The following is a 23,151-nucleotide window of genomic DNA, read 5'->3' as shown; positions in this document are numbered from 1 at the left end:
ATTGCACTTCGATACTATGATGACATATTAAAATAGACAATTTGGGTGCTTTAACAATTGAAGCAAAATTTAAATCAAAAGTAGATTTATTCATTGTTTTAGTATCTCAATGGAGTTTCATTAGTTTCTTAGATTTGGAATTCTGATTTGTTGAAGTATACTGTGGTTTAATGTTTAATTTATTAGATGTCGCTTTTATAAACATGCTTATTTGTTTACATCAAAATATTCGCTAATGGCGCCAATAATAATAAAAATTGCAGTGAATTCCAACTGAATGGTAACTTTATTTGTCTCGTCAGTAAATTAAAACAGCGTTTATTTATTATCAACCTTTAATAACTATATTTACCAAAGAGTATTGATGTATGGCAAAGCAATACTGCTTTTTTATGATAGGCCTATGTCTAGGCCTATGTTATGAAATAGGCTAGCACAACTTTGATAACTGAAGGTTTTCCTTGGACTTTTGATTTTATTAAGAAATACATTTTCTCATTTCCTTAAAGGTAAATGCTTTTGAAATAGATTAAATAAACTCCACAGCTCATGGAAATCACAGGGTAGACCAAAATGCCTAGCCTAGTTGAACAGCTAGCCCAATCACCGCTTCTACATTTAAATCAACATGAAATATACATTATACTACCTAGAAAGTATATGGTTTTGCAATTGGATTTAGGCTTGGCTATCTAAATTTTCTGAATTAGTAGCCTAGTGTAGCCAAGCCTGTGATTTGCTTCAATCTTTTAACCATATAGCCTATGATATAAACCCTTTTAAATGAAATAACAGTCTACAATGGAGCCTAAATTTACAAATAGCCTACACATTTAACATAGCCTAGAGTCTAAGCTAGGAAAATGCTGCCCAATCATGGAGGCAGAATTTTAAAGATAGACCAAAGTAGCCTATGCTATTGGGCTATGATTTAGGTGTTAGGCAACTGTGAATGTCCAAAATCTGGTTAATGTCGACATTCACAAGTGAATGTCCAAAATTCCCTTTTCTCTGCTTAGATTCAATTAGCCTAGCTTTGCAAATCAGCTATTTCAGTCTTATGCAAGCTTTGATATTAAAAATTAAAGTTAGGTTGTGTTAAATTAGGTTATAAATCTCAGACATAGGTTAAAAACCTAGCCTGTCACCATCAAACCTTGCATAAAAGTAAAAAAGTTGACTGGCAACGCTGACAAACTCCAGGAAAAAAAAAAGTATTTTGGGCCTGTGAATGTCAACATTCATCAATTTTGGACATTCATGGTAACAGACAGACATAATATATTCATGTCTATCTAAATCAGAGACAGACATGCATACATCATAGATATCCTACTATTGTGGATATATTTGGTCTTAGCCCAGTTTTGAACAGTGGCATAATTTCATCTAAGTCCTAGGGGGAGGGGCAAAGGTAGAGTCAATTTTTCCAAATCAAGTGGAAATGACAGTGAAAAATGAGCTGTTGAGTTTTTTATCATAAAAGCAAAACTAAAGAAAACTGACCCGTTTCTCTGGATGCTTGAATTATGCAGGCTTTTCTTAATTTTGACAAGATTTTCAGCTAGGAGGACAAACTGGGGTTTAAAGAGGGCAGTTGCCCCCTGTCCCATAGCAAATTATGCTGCTGTTGTTGAAGCAGAATAACTATTTGATTATGCTGGTATATGCTCTTCTTACTAGGATGACAATACAGATTGGATTTGGATAGAATTTTCCTGTCTATAAGGGTAACAAACAAGCTAAACTGAATGTAGTGAATACACAAAGTACAATTGCCAAATCCCCTGAACAACCTCAGCCTGCCCTAGAAGCCATCCAGGATCTTCATGTAAAAATGAAGGATGCCATCAAAGTATCTTTTAGCAAATTCTAGCATCAAGCAATTAAATATGGATTATAAATTTGAAGCCACTGTAATGCATATATACACTCCTGAACAATTGTCTTGTGCTGCCATTGACCAAAATTTATTTGAAGTGTCATATGGCCTTGTGGGTGTAGGCTTTTAAAACTGATCTTGACATTCATCAAGAGAACAAGGTAAAGTAGTGGATTATAGAGATAGACAGAGATATACTCAACATTGTAATGTTAAGGGTTCCCAAAAACTTCCCACTAGTTCAGATGAAAATTGGGCTGCTAACCTTGTAAATACTTCATCCTGTTGTGTATTAGTGAATAGTTTTGCTAGTGCTGAGTCAAACAATAGTTTATACCTGAAAAAGGTCATCGGAAAAAGGTCACTGACTCCAAGTTTCAGAAATCATCAATTTCTTCTGAAAGTAGCAACAGTAACAAAAATAGTGGACTTAATGTTTTTTTCAGCATGTTGATTTTATGACTTCAAAGTTCCAATAAATCAAATGTGTCAATCCATCAAAAATAATCAGACATTTATGCCTTTTGTGGAGTGAAACCTAAAAGTACTACCGTACTAAACTCTGAGAAATCAAGATGCTAGGATACAAACTAGTCAGCAACCTATCAAAGCTGGAATACCAGTCTATATTGGTATATTGGTACAATTTATAAAAGTCCAAGTTTCCCTTAGGAAGGTCCCTCCTTGAAGTAGTAAAGTCTATTATCTTAAATTGCAGCTTGGAGCAATCTAAGGATTTTCCTTGTGAAGTTCCAGAGTTGATGTTTGAAGTTGTTTGCATTGTTGTTTAGTGACCAAGTGCAGTTGGATGATATGTAGCTTCCCAGTCAGGCTTATACTCCCTCAAGGGCTTGTATGCATCCATCCTTCATTTCAAAATATCAACTGGTTCAGCAGTAACTGTGTTTTTGGAGAGTTTGTTCCAAGTGTTGACAATTCTTGAGGAAAATTGAATGCAGAAAAGGGTTAGGGTAGACTGCTTGGCAAGTTTCAGCTGATGATTTCTGGTTAATGAATTATGACCAACAATAGTAAATAATGCTGAGAGCATGTCATGCACTAACAATAGGAAATAATGCTAATAGAGTCTACTTCTCTACTGATAGAGAATTACTACATACAGGAAACCTACTGACAATTGGAAACTTTGACCTACCTTCTGTCCAGGGGTAGATGGGTGTGGCTATTCTGGACAAGAATCTATCTGGTCATTTCTCAAGTGTCTAGCTAATTGTTCACTTTATCAAGCAGTTAGTCTTCCCAACTAAGCATGAGGATAGTCAGAGCCCATGATTGCCAGACTTTTAATAATAGATGACTGTAAAGTGTTACTAGATATATCTTACTACTGTCAATTTGTACAAGAGATTATAATGTTATTAAATTTTTAGCTTTACCTAAACACATGTATAGAGATTGCCTTAATTATCTTAAATTGCAGCTAGGAGCAATCTAAGGATTTCTCCTTGTAGAGCTCCAGAATGATGATTAATTGTATGCAAGAATCAATGGTGACCAGGTGCTTCTCCATCTTCAATAGCATCCCAATTGAATTTACACTCTTTGGAGGACCACTCACCATCTAGCCTTAGTTTAAAAACCAATGGATTCAGCAGTAACAGTTTCATTAGATAATTTGTTCCAATTGTTGACAATATGTGTTGAGAAGAATTGAGGACTGTCTAATAAAACAAGAGTTTGAGGGCAGGACTGGTCATTTATTAATGAGAGTTGTGTTGATGAATAGAATTAAAAAAAAAAATGCTGCCAGAATTCTCAGAAAGTTTAACTACAATAAAATAAGTATGAAAACCCATAACTCTGCCTTTTATGACAACCAATTAAAGACAGCAATAAAGAAAAAGTGCTGAAAATTGCTCAAGCAGAACATACAGCATAAGGATCATTAAAGAAAATATGCTAAGGTATAGAATCAAGTCAGAGATCAATTGGGGAAGCTGATGGAAGAGTATGAGAAGGCTGTTGCAACAGTCAAGCTAGTCAAAACCAAAATGCTTCTGGAATCATGGCTTGTTTTTTAAACCTGGTCAACATTCTGTCAAACATATTAAAGAGAATGGATGTTTGGTAGATGACCCAAAGGAAATTACTGATGCCCTAAATAAGCAGTTTGCCATATTATTTACTTCACCTGATGATGCCCCCTCCCAGACTGCTCTGATTACAGTCAGCAGGGCAGGACTTAGAGGCTTACCTGAAGAAGCTAAACCCAAAAAAGTCAATGGGATGAGATGGTTTATACTCATGGCCTCTCAATAAACTGTATGTTGAACTATAAAGCCTACTTTTTCACCTATTTCATGAATTGGTAGGTGAAAAATTTATCCTTAAGATTTGTGTACAGCCTGCATAACCCCTATACATAAGGATGGTAGCAAGGAAGATGCAAGAAATTATCAGCCAGTCAGTGTTATTTCTGTGGTCTGAAAGCTAATTTAAGAGATTGTTAACACAGCAAGACTGAAACACTTGTCAACCAGTAATCTATTTTTATCTTTTCAATATGGCTTTAGAATTGGTCAGTCAGTTGAAACAAAGCTAATTTATTCACATGAATATGTCATTGAACTTCTAGGCCCAGGGTTCCAGTTGACATTCTACTAGACTAGCAAAAGCTTTTGACAAGGTCTGCCATAAAAATTCCAAATTAAGTTTCAAGCCATTAGAGTAAGTGGGGATATAGTTGAGTGGCTAGTGCAGTTTCTAGCAAATTGGAAACAGACAATAAAAATATTTAGTAAGGAAGGAAAGATGTAAGACCTTATTGGGAAGAAAAACCCAAGCACCCAGTACAGTATGGAGTGTGTTGATGGATCCTGCAAAGATATCTCCAGTTACCTTGTAGAAAGAGACCTTGGTGTACTGGTCATCAAACACTTAGTATAATTATAAGGACATGCACTACCAGGTCCCCTTTGTCATTACCAAGCTCTACAAGAGTCTAGTTTCACCAACTTTAGAGTTTGGAATGTGTGTTGCATGCCCAGGTAATAAGACCAATTTAGGAGCTCTTGAATCAGTCCAGCAAAGGGCAACAAAATTCACTGATGGCATTAGGAGCATTTTAGGAGAGTTAATTTTTTGGGAAATTTTGGCAAACTCAATTTTCTTTCTGGGAAACTTGTGAACATTGGAACTGCTGGTTGTTGCATAAGTATCAAATTGCTCAAGTATTATAGCCCTCATCAGGGCTGTATCCTGGGGGAGGGACTGCTCATAATGTCCCCAGAAGCTGCAAATACTACCCCTCACTTGTTGTTGCAAGTGGGGTGATGTGATTACAGCTTGTAAGATTCTGGGGCTAATAAAACCATCTCTAGCCCTTTTCAACATAAAAATTCACAAAGACCTTGAGGTCATCCTTATAAGCTTTTAAAAAAGAAACCACAAAAAGCAAGTAAACACCAAACTGGGAAACAAGTACTTTATTGACAGAGTTGTCAGCTCATGTAACTCTCTCAGTGAGGATACAGTGACCTCTACCAGTGATCTTCTTGCAGCAGGATTAGGCATTTATCTACCAATGTGGGTGCATTGAAATTGTCAACAGTTTGAGTTTATGGAGAAGAGAGTGATGAATTTCCAGTGGAGTTTGGAGTAAAACAAGGCTGCATTTTGTCTCCAACTCTGTTTAACTACTGTATTGATTGGATTCTTGAAATGTACTATCTTCTCATCCAGGAGTTCAGATTGGACATAACTTTTCACTTGGAGACCTTGAATACGCTGATGATGTTGTAATCCTCTCCGACCCAGAGAAACCTCAAACTATGCTCGATGAGGTAGTTACTTCGGCAGATCACATTGGCTGGAAAGTCAGTGCAGGAAAGACAAAATTTATTGCAATAAATCACACTGATCCTATTTCGTTAACTGTAAATCAAGCACAGTTGGATTAGCTCGACAGTCTCACATACATTGGCTCCCAGCTTTATACTGATCAATCTTCTGATGTCAATATTCCATCAGTGATTGCAGAAAGCACAGGTGGTCTTTTCTTCCCTTAGAAAACCATTGTGGGACTGGCATGAAATTAGTATAAGAACTAAAGTTTGAATCTACCTGGCTTTGGTTTGAACAATCCTTCTTTATGGATGCAAAATTTGGTCATCAAAGCAACTACATGAAAATGCACTGAATGTGTTTGAGCATACCTGTCTGCATAGCATCCTCAGGTTAAATCTGAATGATTGCATATCAAATGTGGATATACAACAAATCTGTGCTGTCAAGAGATGCATTGAAATCACAATTAAGGAGCATCAACTGAAATGGTTGGGCCATGTCTTACAGAGGCCAACAGAGTACTTCCCTCACTGAATCCTTCTAGCTGAGCCACTTAGCTCATGGAAGAGATGCCAAGGAGGACAGCAGAAAAGCTAGTGGAACTTGGTTAAATCAGACCTTGGACCTATTGGGGGGTTCACAAAGTTTGGTCACAGATGGACAAATCAATGGCTTCCATTTGTAAAGCAGCTGGCAGAAGACTGTACTATATGATTCAAACAGGTCTCAAAGATCCTTGATACCAGGCAAGGTGGAATTGCCTCATTCCTGCCAAAAGTAAGAAGTAAGTACATTAAAATTGTTAGTGGACAGGGAGTGGCTCAACCAACCATGGCACCCTATTTGGGACACCACAGATGAATCAAGTCATTACCATCACTGAAACTAGCAGATACAGGATTCATCCTGTTGCTAGCAATTGTGATTTAAGGTATTTAAATAAGCTAGGATGCAAGGGTAACTTCTGTTTGAGTTTGACAGTAAATTTTCTTTTCTTCTTAAATGAGGCCCATAAAAGAGGTGCTAAAGGTTGTCAGTATTAATCTGATGCCTTCCAAAAAAGTCATATGGCTTTCACACAGAGCGGTGAATTGAAATATGTGGTATTTGTTATGTATTTTTTTTCTCTGTTGTTGTTTTTTTGTTGTTTCAGTAAATTTCTCTCTCTGTCTGCTCCAAAGGTGCCTTTCAGCTCTTAGATAACATTCACTTTGGTGCCATGAACCTGAGGGTAAAAAGAGAACAAATAATATGTCTTCAAAATAGTATTACCAATGTGAAGTTTCAGCCCTACCCCAACCATTAAGGCATCACATATAATGAGATAGCAGACCAGATGAACAGTAGATCTTGAAATAATCTGATCAACAGTAGATTGAGAGCTCAGACCTTTAGAGGTATATCTAGAAGAAGAGCTCTTTCGAAAATAAAAATGCCCTCCCAATCTCTATTTTCTTCAAAGGGAGATAAGATTCTTTATCATGGAATCAGAAGTAACCCTGATGAGTTTACATGGCATGAACAAGCTGACCCATACTGAAGATTTTGCCACTCTCCTTTTGAATTGCAGAGCCACTTGGATGTCAATCTACCTAGCAAGAAGTAGTAAACATAAGGAATATCTTCAATTATGCAAATGTCCAGCCTGACATCAATGTCTTGCAGCTATCAAGCCTACCAACACACTCTACAAGACAGATGTATAGAAGTGTCTTTTTGTTTAGGTACTTTGAATACCTTTCCAGGGGATCATTAAGGCTCAGGATTCATTCCTGAGATTTTCATTTACCTTCCTAAACTACTGTCTAAGATAGATAAAAGCTCTCTGTCAATTATATCAAACTTTAACCACTGTGCTATGGCCTAATGACATGTTGTACCAGTGGTCTATTAGAGAGATAGAGCTTAAGTCTGCATGGTAACAGTGATCACAAGGTAGGGATGGTCCATAAAAATTATTTTCTGCTAGTTAAATGCTGAAACCATCATACAACCACAACTTTGCATAGTGTGTTGGATGGTTGGGCATCATAAATGGTGCTAACCTCCTATCAAGACATTTATATAATGAAATTGACATCAGCGGATAGACAGCCCCATTTACATTTTCATGACTTGTCATTCCATTCCCTGTCAAGCTTAATTTTTAAAGATATAGTTGTAGATGCAGTCTCTGTTTCAACTTGAAGGCTATCCCAGTCATTGGCAACACACTTAGAGAAGAAATATTGTCACTTTTGCATATCAACAAGATTAAAAAAAAAAATTGTGAGTGACCTCTTTTATAGTGCTGACTTGAATGTTTGATAAAAAAAGGGACTCATTGGTTGGGTGTTATGCTTGTAGGTCAGTATGATGTCACCATGCTAGCATCTGAAGACAATTGTTGTTAGCTGCAAGCTGTTCACCCTCTTGCTATGTGGGAGATCTTGTAGGCCAGCTATACACTTTACAAAAGGGAGGTAAGACATGCACCAAAATCTAAAATAGGTCTGACTATAGCTTTAAGAAGACTGTATGGGGGCCACCAGTCTTTATGAATTTGAGAAGGCCAAGGCTTGAGTTTGCTACTGAAATTGTTCGTCACCAGTGGCTGTGGAACTTCAGTTATTCAACCATCAGCACTCTTAGAGCTCTTTCTTTAGGACACATCTTTAGTGTTAAACTTAATGTTAGATTAGCATCAGACATAGTGTACTGGTGAAAGGGATTGTTGCTACCCAAATTGAAGATGCTGCATCTGAATATGTTGAATTCAAGTAGCCAATTTTGTTCTTATGTTTGGATTTTAAAAAGGTTATACTACAGACTTTGTTTATTTGCTAGTGCAAGCAAATCAGAGATGTCAGCATAGATGTTAATGTTATTTTGTTAACCACATTGTTAATGCATACAAAGAATGGTTGTGTGAGCATATTACAGTACTGCTTCAGGTTCAATTAGTGATATAACTAGTGGATTATTTTATTATGATCAAGATGAAGCCTCTTCATCAAGAAGCCATTTTTGCTTCATGATTTGTGCCCCCTACTCTGCATGACAAACTGCCACTTATTTATGATAATCAGAATGTGACATTTCAACATGTGCCTGTAGGCTCAATACTGTTAGATGGTAATAAGCTTACCTATGCTATGGATGTCAGGTCTTGATTGTGTTTAAACAATAATTTCGACCAGACCTGTGCCTGTCATCATCAGAAGTGATAGTTGACTTCCAAATAATGAGAGACAATCCTGTGTTATATGACTGTATTTATTTTTCAAGGCTTTTAATAAAATATATACTGCATTTGTAAGTATGAAGCTTATATGTTTGGACCATGTGTTGTGTCTTGGATCAAAGATTGTTTGACAAATAGATCTTAGTCAGTTTATGTGGGCCTGGCTACCTCCTCAATGCTTGAAGTTGTCAGTGATGTTCCACAGGGTAGTTGCCTTGGTCATATTTTGTTTGTTTATCAACAATATTACCTTAAATCACCTTTACCTTAAATTGCACTTGCCAACAATAGGGTGGATGCCCCTAGTAGTTAACTTCTTGACTTAAGGCTTTGTAGAATATGTTTTTTTTTTAGAAAAGCTGAAAGTGATGGACAATTTGTTTTTACAAAATGATGTTTATATGCTTTTGGAGTGGATTCTGAATTGAAGATTAAAAAATCCCTTCACTAGATATTGTTTGAGACTTGGGAGTTCATTTGGACAGGTTCTTGAAATTTGATAAACATTATGCAATCATATATAGAAATCCTGATTATCAACTTCACATGGAAAAAAAAGAAAAGATTTTTAAATTTAGTCTTAGAAACTTCACGATTATGTACAAGACTTTTCTTAGGCCATTGATAGAGTATGATTCTTTAGTGTGGTACCCATTAAATAATTCAGATCAATTCCTTGTTGGAAACATTCAAAGGTATGCAACTAAGTTTGCTGTATAGTTTAAGCTTTTACTATATAAGAGGGTGATGGAATGCATATAGAATTGTACTGACCTCATTAATGCTTATCATATTATCCATGGCATTGATAATGTAATTCCATAGTCAGTTTTTGAATATTCAAGGTATCAGACAACATGTTAGGTTTCACTCAAAAGCTACCTGCCAAAGACTCAGTATGCCATAGTAATTTTATTTTTGTTAATAGGACCTGTCAGTTATGGAACCTTTTGCCAGCTGATCTTGTTTGTTCTTGTTTGTGATCTTGAGGTATTATAGATGCATCATTATACTTGGCACAATACATCATACATTTTAATAAAAGAGTAGAAGTGTTTCTCACGATTTTAGTTGTTTTACTGCCATTTTTTTTCGTTTTTTTGCAACAACAAGCACTGTGTGCTTGCCATTTTACATTTATAATAAATAAATGTAGTTCAGTCCAAAACAGTCCCTTGGGGAACCCCACTTACAACATCACATGGTTCAGAGAAAACCATGTTGCCATTAGTTGTAAAAAGTAAAACCTGCTGTGTTCAATCAGTCAGAAAATCCATGACCCAATTGACCATATCTGCATAGATACCTACTGCTCACACTAATGTATCTTTAGTTGTTGGCTGTGATACAGTTACCTTTCTTGAATATTGGGTTAACATGGGTCAGTCATTAATCTATCAGTACCTTATTTGACTCAACCAGAGGTCATTGGTTGAACCTTGTAATTCAGGTGTAAAGCAGTCTACCTTAACCAGAATCTACACTAAATTTTTTTCTTTGAGAATTTTTAATATTTGAAACAAACTTTCTGAAGATACAGTTAAAGCTGACTCTGTTGACATTTTCAAATGAAGACTGGATGCTGACTGGTCCTTGAGGGAGAGGAAACTCAACTGGGTAGCTATTGATCATCCAATTGTATCTGATCACCATAATTGCCAAAATTTATACTGAAGAATACTGTCTGCTATTATGTGCTAGTGATGACACCTGTTTGACTTTTGATGTAATTGCCAAAAGTATTCCTGAATCTACACAGACTAGAATAAAACTAGATCACATGTAAAAGCCATAGATTGGGATACTTGTTGCTTCCTGATAATGATATAAAAAAACATGAACGGTTTTCAAATCAATTCTTATGAGTGCTAAAGCTAGGTGTACAAAGATAATTCTTCAAACATCAGATTTTTTTTTTTTTTTTAATACAAATTGTGGAATTTAACCCAACAGACAGTTGCCAAATATAAAAAATTCCTTTCTATTGATGTTAAAAGCAACCCAAAACTCTTCTAAAGGTTTGTGTCATTAAGAAATCATAATTAATGTCAGATTATCCAAATCATTTAAGACTTTAGGAGAACCAATTTTAGATTCAAAAGAAATAGCTTTTCTACAAAATAGCATCTTAAGTAAAAAACTAATAAATCACAAATTCTAATCATTATAGAGAGAAAACTCACTATAAAGAAAATGTAAAAAGAGCCAGGTTTTTAGGGGTATATTAAAGTATTGGATAGGGTGGGGGTATGGTTGAGGAGAGAGGGGGTAAAATAAATGAAAAAAATTCTTAACTAATTACATTGATTTTCATACTTACTAGAACTTAAACTTTGTATCCTGTATGCTATGAATCAACATCTTTTTGTTTAAACAATATCTTTTTTATTTCACGTGATAAAATTGTTTGTAGCAATTGCAGTTTTGTTGTGTTTAGGTCAATGGAGCTCTAATGCCAGCTTCTTGTATATTGTAAAGTTTTGACAACCTTGAGAATTTTAGTATGTGTTTATTGCTTTAGCTCTCAGTACAGCAAGTCAGTGTTGCTTTTCGTTGTTGTTGGGGCTGTGCTCTTCATAATGAGAGGGGCGCTATCCCTACGCTAATCATTTTGCTAGATTGTTGAATTATGTATTTCTTTGTTGTTTTTTTTGTGTGCTGAAAACTATTAAAATTATAGAAAGTAATTTTTTCTTATGTATCATCCTCAAATGTTTTAAGTTACGAGTTGTTGCTTATTTCATCATTCAATCTATAAAAAATATTGTAAAAAATTAGCTTCAACAGCCAACAGCTTGCTTTTAGTAAATTGGGATAGTCTTTAGAACATTAAAATTTTATCATTATACCAACCTTTGTTGATCTCAATTTGCATTAGGTGAAGTTTATCTGCCTGATTTTGAAGCCATTCAGATAAATAATTTTCTTTAATTTCAGGTTAGAAAAAAATGTTAGAAACAACATGACTCACAGTAAAGTGAAAAGAAAACAAATTCGTGAGGACATATCCTCTGGTAAGTTCTTCTTTAAGAAAATATCTTATATTAACATTAGGAATACCCTTTTTTAGGATTTATTTATGCTGAGTTTTGTTACAGGAATTACACATTGTATTTCTGTGTAACTAAATGATAATAATAGTGCTTTGATATTGTTGCTTGGGAACAGTATTTTCTTTTCTCCAATGAACTAATATGGTCACTTTTGCTACTGACAGAGGCATAACATGATTGAGAGTGCAACATCCCCTTCCATCCACCCCCTAATGTACTTTGCTAATCCAGATTGAACTGAATAACACAAATTTACTGTAACTTTACAGAATATATTGTGATTATTACAGAAATACTGATGTTGGCTGGTAAATCATATAGTAAAAATTTCAAACAAGTCTTTAAATGCACTGCAAACACCTCAAGGTGCTGCTTAACCAAGGCAGTGAAGTTGGTTATAAGTTGTAACTAAATCAAACTCCAACTCCAGACATTTTCAATTTACCAACTCCAACTCTGACTCCATTCAGCAAAAATTATTAAAACTCCAACTCCAACCGTGCAACTCTGTGTTTAACCAAGACTGTTTGTTAGTGGCAGAGGCATAGGAATACAAAGCATCTTTTGCTAGGAGTCCTCAAAATTAAAAAAATCCTATAAAATATTGTGTAGGTTAGCTATTTTTTATTCATGATAGAATGCATGAATCAAGTATGTTCAAAGCTTATACTCCTCTAGAATTTGAGTTGGCAACACTGCTGCTTAAATAAGTGAATAATTTGCTTCGTTTTTAGGTTTACAAAGTCCTTGACTTTAGGTAGGAGGGGTAAAAAGTTTTGTCCTTCCTCCAAGCTTTTCCTTTCTCAAAAGTGTACATGTATAATCAGATATTTGAAAGAATCCTTTACACCAATGGGGACCTTCCTCTCCGTTTGTAGGCATGAGCTATATTAGAATTATTGTTAAAGTGATGGGAAAGGCTTTAAAATTGACAGTTAAAATAATGTACTTAGTGGGTCCCCAGAAATAACGTGTTTTTGTACTTTTCCCTTGATTTTATATAATTTGCTTTTTTAATGCATTGGCTTCCTGCAAAATAGCTACCAGGGTAAATGCTGAATTTATTTGCTTCACAAAAGGTTTGTAGCAGTTTTAACCCTAGAATAAAAAGGTCAGGAATGATTTAAATTACTGCTAACAAAGGTTAAATATCGCCTTTCTGGAATTCAATTAATCATTTTCTCAGGCTTAGTTATAAAAACACCTTCTTTTTAGCCAAATCTTGGCAATATAGCCTAGAGTAAGGGTAATTCCAGCATAATGGGTTTATAAATTTCTCCATCCTTCCTGGAGCATGATGGGATATAGTCTATCAGAAGGTCTTTAAAGGTCAAAATCATTTAATTATTTTTTTTCCTATCCCCTGAATTGGGTTTAGTATTCTAAGCTAGCTTAGGACCAATACTTTCTGGCCGTTTACTTATTTGTCCGGATCGTATATGAACTTCAAGTATGCAGTTCAGGTCTTCTTCTGGGTCCATAGCAAGGGTCAAGATGCTCTCCAAGTGGACCCATATGTCCGTTTTTAGAGCTTTTAGTAGCTTAATACTAGCTTCTTCTGGCTATATTTTTACTGAAAGTCCTCCATGATGATCTTCAAATTTTCAAGCCTTTTGACTAGTACTTGGTTACAAGTGAGTCAATTTGTTTTCTTTGCATCTCTAGCTTCTTTTGCTGTTTAAATACAGCAATATTAAGTCTTAGTACTTGATGGTCTAGGAATGAAAGTAGATCTCTCACACCACTCTCAAACCAATCTTTCATTCTGGGAACAGATTATTGTTAAATCTAATACCACTTTTCTTCTTCATGTTATGATGGTGGGCATTGACCCTTGTTTACATCAAGTAAGGCTTTTACCAGCCAGGTACCCTAGAAGCACACGTCTGCTTTCATTTATATTAGAACTCCCCATAACATGTGATGTGCATGTGCACATGTGTGATGTGCATTGGCATCACATGATAAAATTACAGGGATATTTTTGTTTTACAGAATTTCGCCGGTTCTGTTACTCTCACAGGCTTCCCACTTTTGTTATAATGCATATGTACTAAGCTAAAAACTGCATGCTCGAAACCATTTTTTTTACTATAATGGCTGTAACATCCCTAGAACAGCAATTGGTTAGTTTTCAAGTGACAGTTTTAAGAATTACAAATTAATGCTCCTGCAGCAGTACTTACCTAATTATGTGTATGGAGTTTGGTTTCTTTGATTTTGCCCAAGACTTGTTTTGCAACAGTACCAAAGATATAAATGTTTGCTCCTGCACCAAAGATATAAATGTCTGCAATTGCCAGTTGCCCCATCAGATTGAGGCCAACTGGCAATGATGGAAATTGATTTGCCAGCATTCTCTCCTAGGTGACTCATTTGCTGGCATTAAACAAACTTGTGATGAAAAAGTTTGTGATGAAGGTGTGAAACCACCTCCTTCGGCGGAGGGCAATGTCAGACCCTCATTTACATAAGATGGCTCCACCACTTTCTTATACAACTGTCCAAGAAGCATGTGTCCTCTCATCTTAACTGAGAGTCGGGAACTGCGATTCTCAATTTCTTCCACCAGGTCCATAGCACTGGCTCTTTGAGTATATTTCACATCCTCCTTGACATGAGACCTGGTTACATTAGTTTTCTCCTATCAAGCAACCCATTGCAAACCACCATTAGGCCCACTAGTCATACTGGTGGCTTGCATGAGGGGTCCTCCACAGTAAATTTTTTTTGGGGATGCATCTCATTGTGCCAGAGCCAGGTATTCCAACCCTGCATCATTCATCACCTTTGCCCAAGTGTTTTTTTTTTTTCATCTTAACATCAGACCTTGATTGTATCTCCTTCCAGTCTCGTGGAGAAAATGTTTGAACAGACGTCAATATCACCTTAAGATCTTATTGTTCATAGCATATATAATTGTATAGACATCCTTTTCTTTCAAGCTTTTACCAATACTGCTCGTCACTCTGATTGAGATGTCTATCAGCCTCCGTAACGTTTGATTTTCGGTCACACAAACTAGACTTTTCTTTTTTTACCCTGTTTCTGTTTTTAGGGACATTCCCTTAATGTCAAGCCCTATCCCCTGGGCAGTTGCTGCCCCATTGAAGCACGGTGTTTTGGGATACAGCTTGTCGATCTCCGTTTTTCTTTTGTGAACGAGCTTTTCTCTGTTGGTAAATTTGTCCACTATTGTCTCCCCCTCCTTCTGGAGACCCCTACCTGTCAGTTTCAGATCAGTTTGGGATGGCAACAATTGTCCCTCAAAAGAGAGGGAAGTCACCCACCACTTGCCAGATCATCTTTCCTTACCTCATGCTCGGCGTGTCATATGTTCAAGGGGATTAACTTGTTAACTTAACAAGTATCAAAAATTTATTTCTGCTCACAATCCAAATATCAGATATGCCCTTTGGAATTTGTTACGACAATATTATGTATTGATTGTTGTTTTTTTCATTGAGGAAAAAAGTTTTATAAAAAAGGCACTTAGTGCCTTTTTTTTGTTAAGGGACTTTAAATCTTTATCAAGTACAAGTCGTAACATTTACATCAAACATCCTTGCAAGTTTCAAGACAACTTCTTATCAAATATATTATACTTTTAGCTTAGAAACCACTGGATATTTCTTTTTTTAAGCTTTTTTTCACCTAACTGCTTTTCTTAGGCTTTTTAAGGATGTTTTTAAAAATTACATTTCTTCTTAAGAATTTCATGGAAAATTCTATCCATTCTAAAGAAAACTATTTAATTGTCTTATAGATGAATCTAAGCTGTTTTCCGAACTAAAAGGGTGGGTCTCACCTTTTTTTTCCTTCAAAGCATGAGTTAACTCTGTGATAAAGATTTGTCTAGTGCATCTCTACTCACTGGCTGCATTTTAAAAGGTATATTTTTCTAATTGGATATGCATTTAACCGGCTACATTTTAAAAGGTATATTTTTCTTATTGGGTATTTGTATAATTTTTTAGGGGGAGAGGGGGGGGGCTTTTCAGAGGAAGGTTGGCTTGTGGCATATGCTCAGTTCATGGCTACCTTAGCTAAAATGTGCAATCATAATGTTTTATCCATTAGTTTGGAGATTCGTCTAGCCTCCAATACCTTTGGGAAAATAATAAGATGGTTTATGTTTATAGTTCTGGTCACATATAACACATTTGGTTGTTTGTAATTATATTATTTGCTATTAAAAAAAAATGTAAATCAGTTTGCAGGCTGAACTTGATTGTTGTATGCTTTTGAATGTAATTTCAATGAAAATGTAGTTATTTACAGCCTGATTAATTTTTCCAATAATTTTAGGCCAAAAAGGTAAAAGAAAAAACTTGCGTCCATCTGCTGTGCAGCAAGAAGACAGTGATTCCAGAGGACGCTCCAGTCCATCAAAAATTTCTAACACAGCACAGCGTAATGCCTACAATAGAAATGCTCCGGAGGCACCTGCCGAGGTAAGATAAAGACTACTCTTTAAGACCTCTAGTGGGGCTTAGTGTAAAAAAGTGTGCATTAGTGAAATTTTCTGAAGAATAAAGTTGTTCCTTAAATGTTAAGAATCCATCAGAGGAAAAAGATTGATTGTTGGATCCTACTACTGTACTATTTTATCAATCTGTTCTTTTTTATACGTTTTGTTGGAAAGTCAATTGACTTCAATAAAAGTATCCATTTGAAAACAATGGTATATTTGTAAAACAAATTTTGGCTGAAACAAGGGTTTCTCATACTCAACCCTGCGCAATTTTTTTCTCAAGTTTTGTGCTTGAGACAAGTCCTTAAGTTATTTATGTTGTTCTCTTTACAAGGATTGTACTCAGGATTTCAATTCTGATGTGGTGGGGGATGGGGGCAACCATTTATCTTTGTTCGGGAATAAACCAAAAAGGGTTTAAAATAATGCAAATTCTGATACTTGGGGGGGGGGGCTAAGATAATCATTTCTTGAACACTGAAGTGCTCGGTGAAGAGAAGCTTCATGTGAAACGCTATCAAATGTGTTATGGACATTCAGAAAAATAACTGCGGGCATCTTACTGGAGTCAAGCGGTGTGTATGGACCTTGTGTTGCTTTTCACCACAAAGACTGAGTGTCTCTCTTTAATAAGTCCAAGTTGCAGTTTCAATTTTATTCTTTTCTTCTAAAAAAAAACTAATTTAAAAACGTATTTCAAGTTGAGTAGTTAAATTTTACGTCACTAAGATTAAGATCTTTCATCACAGAATGCACAAGTACTAACTTATATCAATCAACTAGTCATCCCTAAAAGCGTACATTTGATGTGAGCCTGTGGTGAAAACTGGGATTGTCTCTAGTTACTGTTAGTATTTATTTACTTTCTGTATGGGATTTGTTACCTGCGCGAAATGTATTACAGAATATGCTGCAACTTGGAAGAACTGTTTTGCATCATACAAGACCGCGCTTTTTGCGTGAAAAAGCACTCTAAAATTATGACAGTTTTGGGCTTTGACATGTTTGTGCAGAATCAGACACTTGCTATATCTACTGTAGAAATGATTTGAGCATTAAGGGGAAGGAAAGTTTTCCAAGATTCTAACCTTTTTTTTTATCTCTCGTCATCACTGTTTCACAGTGCGTATATTAGATAAGCTCTGCAATTCGTCTACAATAATACAGAAACGGTTATTAGATGCTTTTTGACAAAAAGAATATAAAGTATTGTGTGAGTTTTTTTTTACCTGAGAATTATAACCCAATACCTTAAACTGAGGATGGTCAACCGATTTGTTCATAGTGCTTTCCCATATCATATTCTTCCAAATATAATATTTCCCCAAGTATTTCACATCGTTTCTTTCTCATTTGTAGAAATAGCTGGAAATTGGAACTTTTGATACCAAAGGGTATTGCCGAATCTTGAAGGCCTGTGTTGTATGCAATGACTAATTGGTAATGTACCAAGGGCATTACAAATGAACTCTGATTGTTTCAGTTGGTTAAATGGAAACTTCCACGACCATATACGTATTTCTTGGAAAATTAGAAGAATCTGGAATTCAGTTTTTTATGAAAAAGACCTCCATGTTTTGGGAGTGGCGAGCGCCAAATTAAAAAAAAAGTTACAAATTTGTTAAAATGTGGTACTGTAGTAAAAACTTCATAATTTTGAAATAGCCAAAATATAAATTTGAGAAAGTCGTGGTTATTAGGTATGAATAGACCTAATTTGAGTCCAAGGGGCTAAAAACGTTTTTATTTTGATGTCCTTGGTACTTCGATAGCAGGCAACAATTTTGAAACACTTTACAGATTTGTTTTGCTCTCTTGTAAAATTTATTTCATGAAACTTCTTATCAATTGTTACAGCCGACATGTACGCCATCTGTCTCAATAAACTAAGGGCTAGACAGACAATGGCGTTTTCTTCCACCACTTTGAGAGCGTACACGTACAGATGATACGCTGGATTTTTGACAGAAAAGGTAGTGTGTTCTTGGCAAATTATTTTAAATTGTTTAAACATGGACACTCAATGAAAATAGTTTGCTTGGCCAAGCCATTGAAAGGCACATAAAGTGAGCTGGTATGTAACCCCACAAATCTTAAGTTGAAAATATTCCAACATGCTCAGAAAATCACTCAGACTTTAAATTCAGCCTAAAGAAGGCTCAAAATGAGCGTTCATCTAAAAAGAAATCCTAGTTCGAAAGCCGGCTTAGAATACGGCCGGTTTAGTTTCAAATCGCCACGTCTATTCAGCCCTTTAACTCCGGTTGTCTTGTATATGCTGTTCGATTTAGCTTATTAATTTTAAACGGTCACTTTCTGTGCTTTCACCTGGTCTTTTGTACGGGTCTCTTTATTTATGCCTTTTTTCAGCTTTTCCGGAAGGATCTCATTTCCGCCATGAAATTACCTGACAATGAGCCCTTGGGTCAGAGTGAATATTGGCTGCTTGCCGATTCATGGAAGCAAGAATGGGAACGAGGGGTCCAAGTACCAGTAAGTCCAGAATCTTTGCCAAAGTCTTCAGTAACTGTTTCAACAACTCAGTCTTACCTGCAAGATTTTAAGTTGCCAAAGCATAAATTTGTTCGAACTACTAATGATGATTTCTACAATCCTGAAATACATCAGATGTCATCAGCACCAGCACGGGCCAATAAGGTCTGTTCATATGACATGGACGATTTGGATGACCAATGGTTGCGAAGGGCCAATGGCGAAAGAGTATTACAAGGTAAGCCCTTTTAATTAATATAGTTTATAGTATTAAACAGACAGGAACAATATTGATGAAATTCTAAAAATCTCCCGTGTATTGTTCACTGTACATGGTATATTTTCAATTTATTTTATTAGACCACAAGTCAAATTATCTTTGTAAAGTTGGAACTATGTTTTTAGGTAACTGATTGCCAAAAAAAAGTTAAACAAAAAATTCAAATAAATCCAAAGTTAAAGCGACTTAATGTTTATACAATATACTTATAGTATGCTTATACCATACTGTATATTAATTACTTGCAAAGTTAGATAAAAAGAAAGAGGACATCAAAAGAGTCTAAAAATTGGATAAAAGACACTAAAAGTCCAACACGCACGCGGATTTTTTTTCTTTTTTTTTTTGGGGGGGGGGATCGTTCAAATTAGAAAATAAAAAGTAAGAAAAGGTAACCTTTTCGTTGGAGGGCAAGCGCAGACCCCCCCCCCCCCCGTTATGTGCCTGCTTATAATTTCATTTGGGTACTTTGTGTTGTATTACACATTGAGTTTGGGCTAAATTTGCTTACCAATCAGTAAAAGTCAATTTGGAAAAGTGGTGATCTTTTCTCGTCCTCTTATAAATGACTAATTGAGAAGATACTCAGTTTATAAGCTCTTCTTTTTTATATAGCTTTATTTCAATCATTCATTGAAAAATGTTACCTATTTATCTTCTTCTTATACGTTTTGTGATATTTCTTTTCTCTTTTCTGTTTGAAGTTTCAGGGTTCATAAAAAAAAGAAGAATTTCGACCAAAGGTACGATAGTTTGTTTTTGTTTAAGACTTGATTCTTCAAGGAACCAAGAAACTATAAAAAATGGGGAATATTTTAAAATCTTAATGTAAAATATATAATTAAAATATTTGGTTTTTCTGTCCTGCACTGAGCGTTTTGTGGCTCAGGCTTTTTTTTTTAATTTTCCTTAATGAAAAAGGGAAAGAAGAAATATAATACAAAATAATAGAAAAAAAGTGCATGGTGTTATTAAAATTTAAAGGTATTAATTTAATTAAAAACAGCTAGAGGTGTAATTAAAGCTGTAAGAACAGAAAAAGCTATTAGTAAAATGAGTCTAAAAAAGTAAAGAAAATAAGTTATCGGAAATTCGCCCAAAAAGTGCTTTTGAGAATCCGCGCGTATTCTAGCACATACATGCCATTGACTATGTGCTACTGAGTATGGGTGCCCATGAAGGGAGGACGGGGGGGGGCGGTAGCCCCCCTGGCCAAAATGAATGAATCATACTTTTATATTTTTGTATTGAGATTTCTATTAAACTGCATTGGAAGTGCCGATTAGACAAGGTAAGCTCCCCCCTAAAATTAAGCTTATGGGCGCCCATGCTACTGAGTAATACATATTTGACTTGTGTGATTATTTTCGCTAAATGTATCTTGTCACTGGTTCAATTAATGGCATTTTTTTCTTCTTTTGAAATCTATTGTAAGTATTACGTAGTTTCTAATTTGCAAGAAACACCTGTTTCTTTTTGAAAACTTTATGTTTGTTATATCTTTACATATAATCGGTGTTTTAAATTCTCTTCTCATTTTCTTTTTTACAAATGAAATCCAAAAGAAACAAAATCTAATTAGAAAAATTACATCGCCAAAGACCTTAGTTTACTCGCAAGCACAAATTAAGGTAATTAATTGAGGAAAATATATGGATTGGTCTATGAATTGACTTTTATCACATCGGTAATAGTTATTAATACTGCCAGGAAAATGCTTAGGTTCAGCTTGTAGCCGAAGATCATTATTATATATACATATTTATATATATACAAAATAATAAATTTATATATTCTTCATATAGCCATCACCTTATATTACTAGACTTCAAATATAGTAGAAAGTTTGTGAAAACAGTCGAAACAAGTTAGATTTCCGATGGACGGCAAGTGTGATAAAAAAAAATGGACATCTTGCAATAAGAAAAGGCATATAGAGATGGTTTAAAATAGTGCTTTCTGACTTAAAGTAATATAAGGTATTTGCATACAACCTAATGTATCTTTTCAAGATAGGAATATACAAGCCCACTATAAAAACACAAAGTAAGAAGTGGAGTGCATAAGAAATAAGAAAAACAAATTAGACAATAAAAATCACTTAAAACACTATTCACAAAAAAGAGGCACAAGGCGTGACTTTACTGATGCTGATTTACGCTTAGCATGGAGCTCAATGCTATCTAAATGATGGAAAGGATCCCGGACATGGTATTTTGAATTATTTTTGAATTACTGTGCCTAGAAGGAAGATATAGGAAATATTTACAAAACTGTAAGTAATTTTTTCTGAGACGTGACATATCTCTTCCTGTCAGGAGGAGATGCACTCCCGACAAACACGTAACGTGGGGCACAACACAAGACGAGAAAAACTTGCCAAGATTTTCCCGGCAAAATCTACCCCGATTTGGTACAATCGAACCATAAATAGACCGGAAACTTTCCAATATTTGACAATATATTGCTTCTCTTGTCTGACGTAACGTACAAGCGAACCACAAAAATGAATTACACAATAATTAGAATTAGATACACAAATGAATCAACGCAAGAAAAAGAACAAGTACCGATAGAAACAGAAACTGGATAACTACAGTTAAACGCTGAAAATTCACACTTCGAACTATTAATTCGCAGACCAATACTAGAAAAGCCATGCAAGAGCCTATCAAGATTCGATTGAAGAGCTTCGTACTTTCTACTAATCAGCAATATACCGTCAGCATACGTGAGATACGTTATCTCAACACCGTTAAGAAACGAAGTAGACAAAAGGCCCTCAAGAACATCAGCAAATATGCTGGGAGAAAGCACGCTCCCTTTGTGGACCCCACTTTTTATTTGAATCGGAGCACTCAGCCTCGAATCCCATTTAGCAAAAACAATAGAATTACAATTGCAATAAAGTAGTGTCGCACATACACTTTTATTAATTCTCGCTTTAATCAAAGAAGCAATTACTTGATTATGATTCACAGAATCGAAAGCCCTCGAAATATCAACTGTACAAAGGAACTCTGAATCATTCTTGGATTGTGTATCAACAAGGATCTTAGACAGAATTCGATGGGCATGTTGACAACCAAGATCCTTCGAGAAACCGATTTGATTTGCACCACAATCTTCAACAGAGGTAATGGGCAATATTACATACTCAAACACTTTGCTCCCATTACAAGCAACTGTGATTGGCCTATATGATTCACAAAAATCTGCAGATTTACTCCTCTCTAGCACAGACCTTATATGGCCAACTAGAAACCCATTTGGCACGATTCGAATGCATAAAATCATTTGAAAAATTAACTGGAGGTGAGAATGAAGTACATTCGGTGGTCTAACAAGGTGTTCGGAGCAGAGACCTTCACTGTCTGGTGAAGACGAGGGTTTCAACTTCAGTCAAGCTAGTTGGATGCTTGTAATTATAACAACAGGGATATATGATTGCGTGAATCGAGCGGGCAGTAGTGAATGAACACAAGCAGAAAATTTTGCACTGATTGAAAGATTCTTATCAGAGAAAGCGTCCTTATAATGGTCTTCCCGTGCACTAAGTGAGAGATTGGAAGGTGGTTGGCCGTACGAACTCTCTTCAGCTTTATGAACTTGGTGCCATGATTTCTACAAACCAGAGAACTGCAAAATTCCTTTCAGGCGAAAATTACGGAGTTTTTTTTTATAGTTATGCTTTGTCCTGCACTTTAGATCAAAAGTGGTACCACGATGTGGTCTTCAGCAGGCAATCCAGATGCGCAGCCAAAACTTGGCGTGCTGCCTAGCCTTCACAAGTTCCGGGGAGAGACCAAACCGGTTTCTATGAACCAACTTGGACCCTTTTGAGTGGAACTGCAGATGCTTCAGCTCTGCGTAGAAAATGTAGAACAATGTTTCTCAAACTGTTGTACGCGTACCCCTTGTGGGTTCACAAATTTTTTT

At 35.7% G+C, this 23,151-nt stretch overlaps 1 protein-coding gene across 2 annotated transcripts in view; it reads left to right on the top strand.

Moving 5' to 3' along the window:
• Positions 1 to 222: 222 nt before the first annotated feature.
• The window catches only part of rno (PHD finger protein rhinoceros), a 59,202-nt gene continuing 36,273 nt past the window's right edge, over positions 223 to 23,151 (top strand). Inside the window, exons 1-4 of one of the 2 annotated variants that reach the window (XM_089094704.1) lie at positions 223 to 280; positions 11,850 to 11,926; positions 16,274 to 16,419; positions 18,810 to 19,170. In XM_089094704.1, coding sequence (XP_088950830.1) covers positions 11,875 to 11,926; positions 16,274 to 16,419; positions 18,810 to 19,170 — 559 coding nt within the window. In that variant the 5' untranslated portion in view covers positions 223 to 280; positions 11,850 to 11,874. Of the gene's footprint in view, positions 281 to 382; positions 510 to 11,849; positions 11,927 to 16,273; positions 16,420 to 18,809; positions 19,171 to 23,151 lie in introns of those variants that run through there. The other variant, XM_089094705.1, reaches the window with a different exon arrangement.

The sequence above is a fragment of the Artemia sp. Qi Xiang Cuo genome, chromosome 9 (assembly GCF_049724085.1).
Source record: "Artemia sp. Qi Xiang Cuo chromosome 9, ASM4972408v1, whole genome shotgun sequence".
In the NCBI taxonomy this organism is placed as follows: Eukaryota; Metazoa; Arthropoda; class Branchiopoda; order Anostraca; family Artemiidae; genus Artemia; species Artemia sp. Qi Xiang Cuo.
This window is presented reverse-complemented; position numbering and strand designations above follow the sequence as displayed.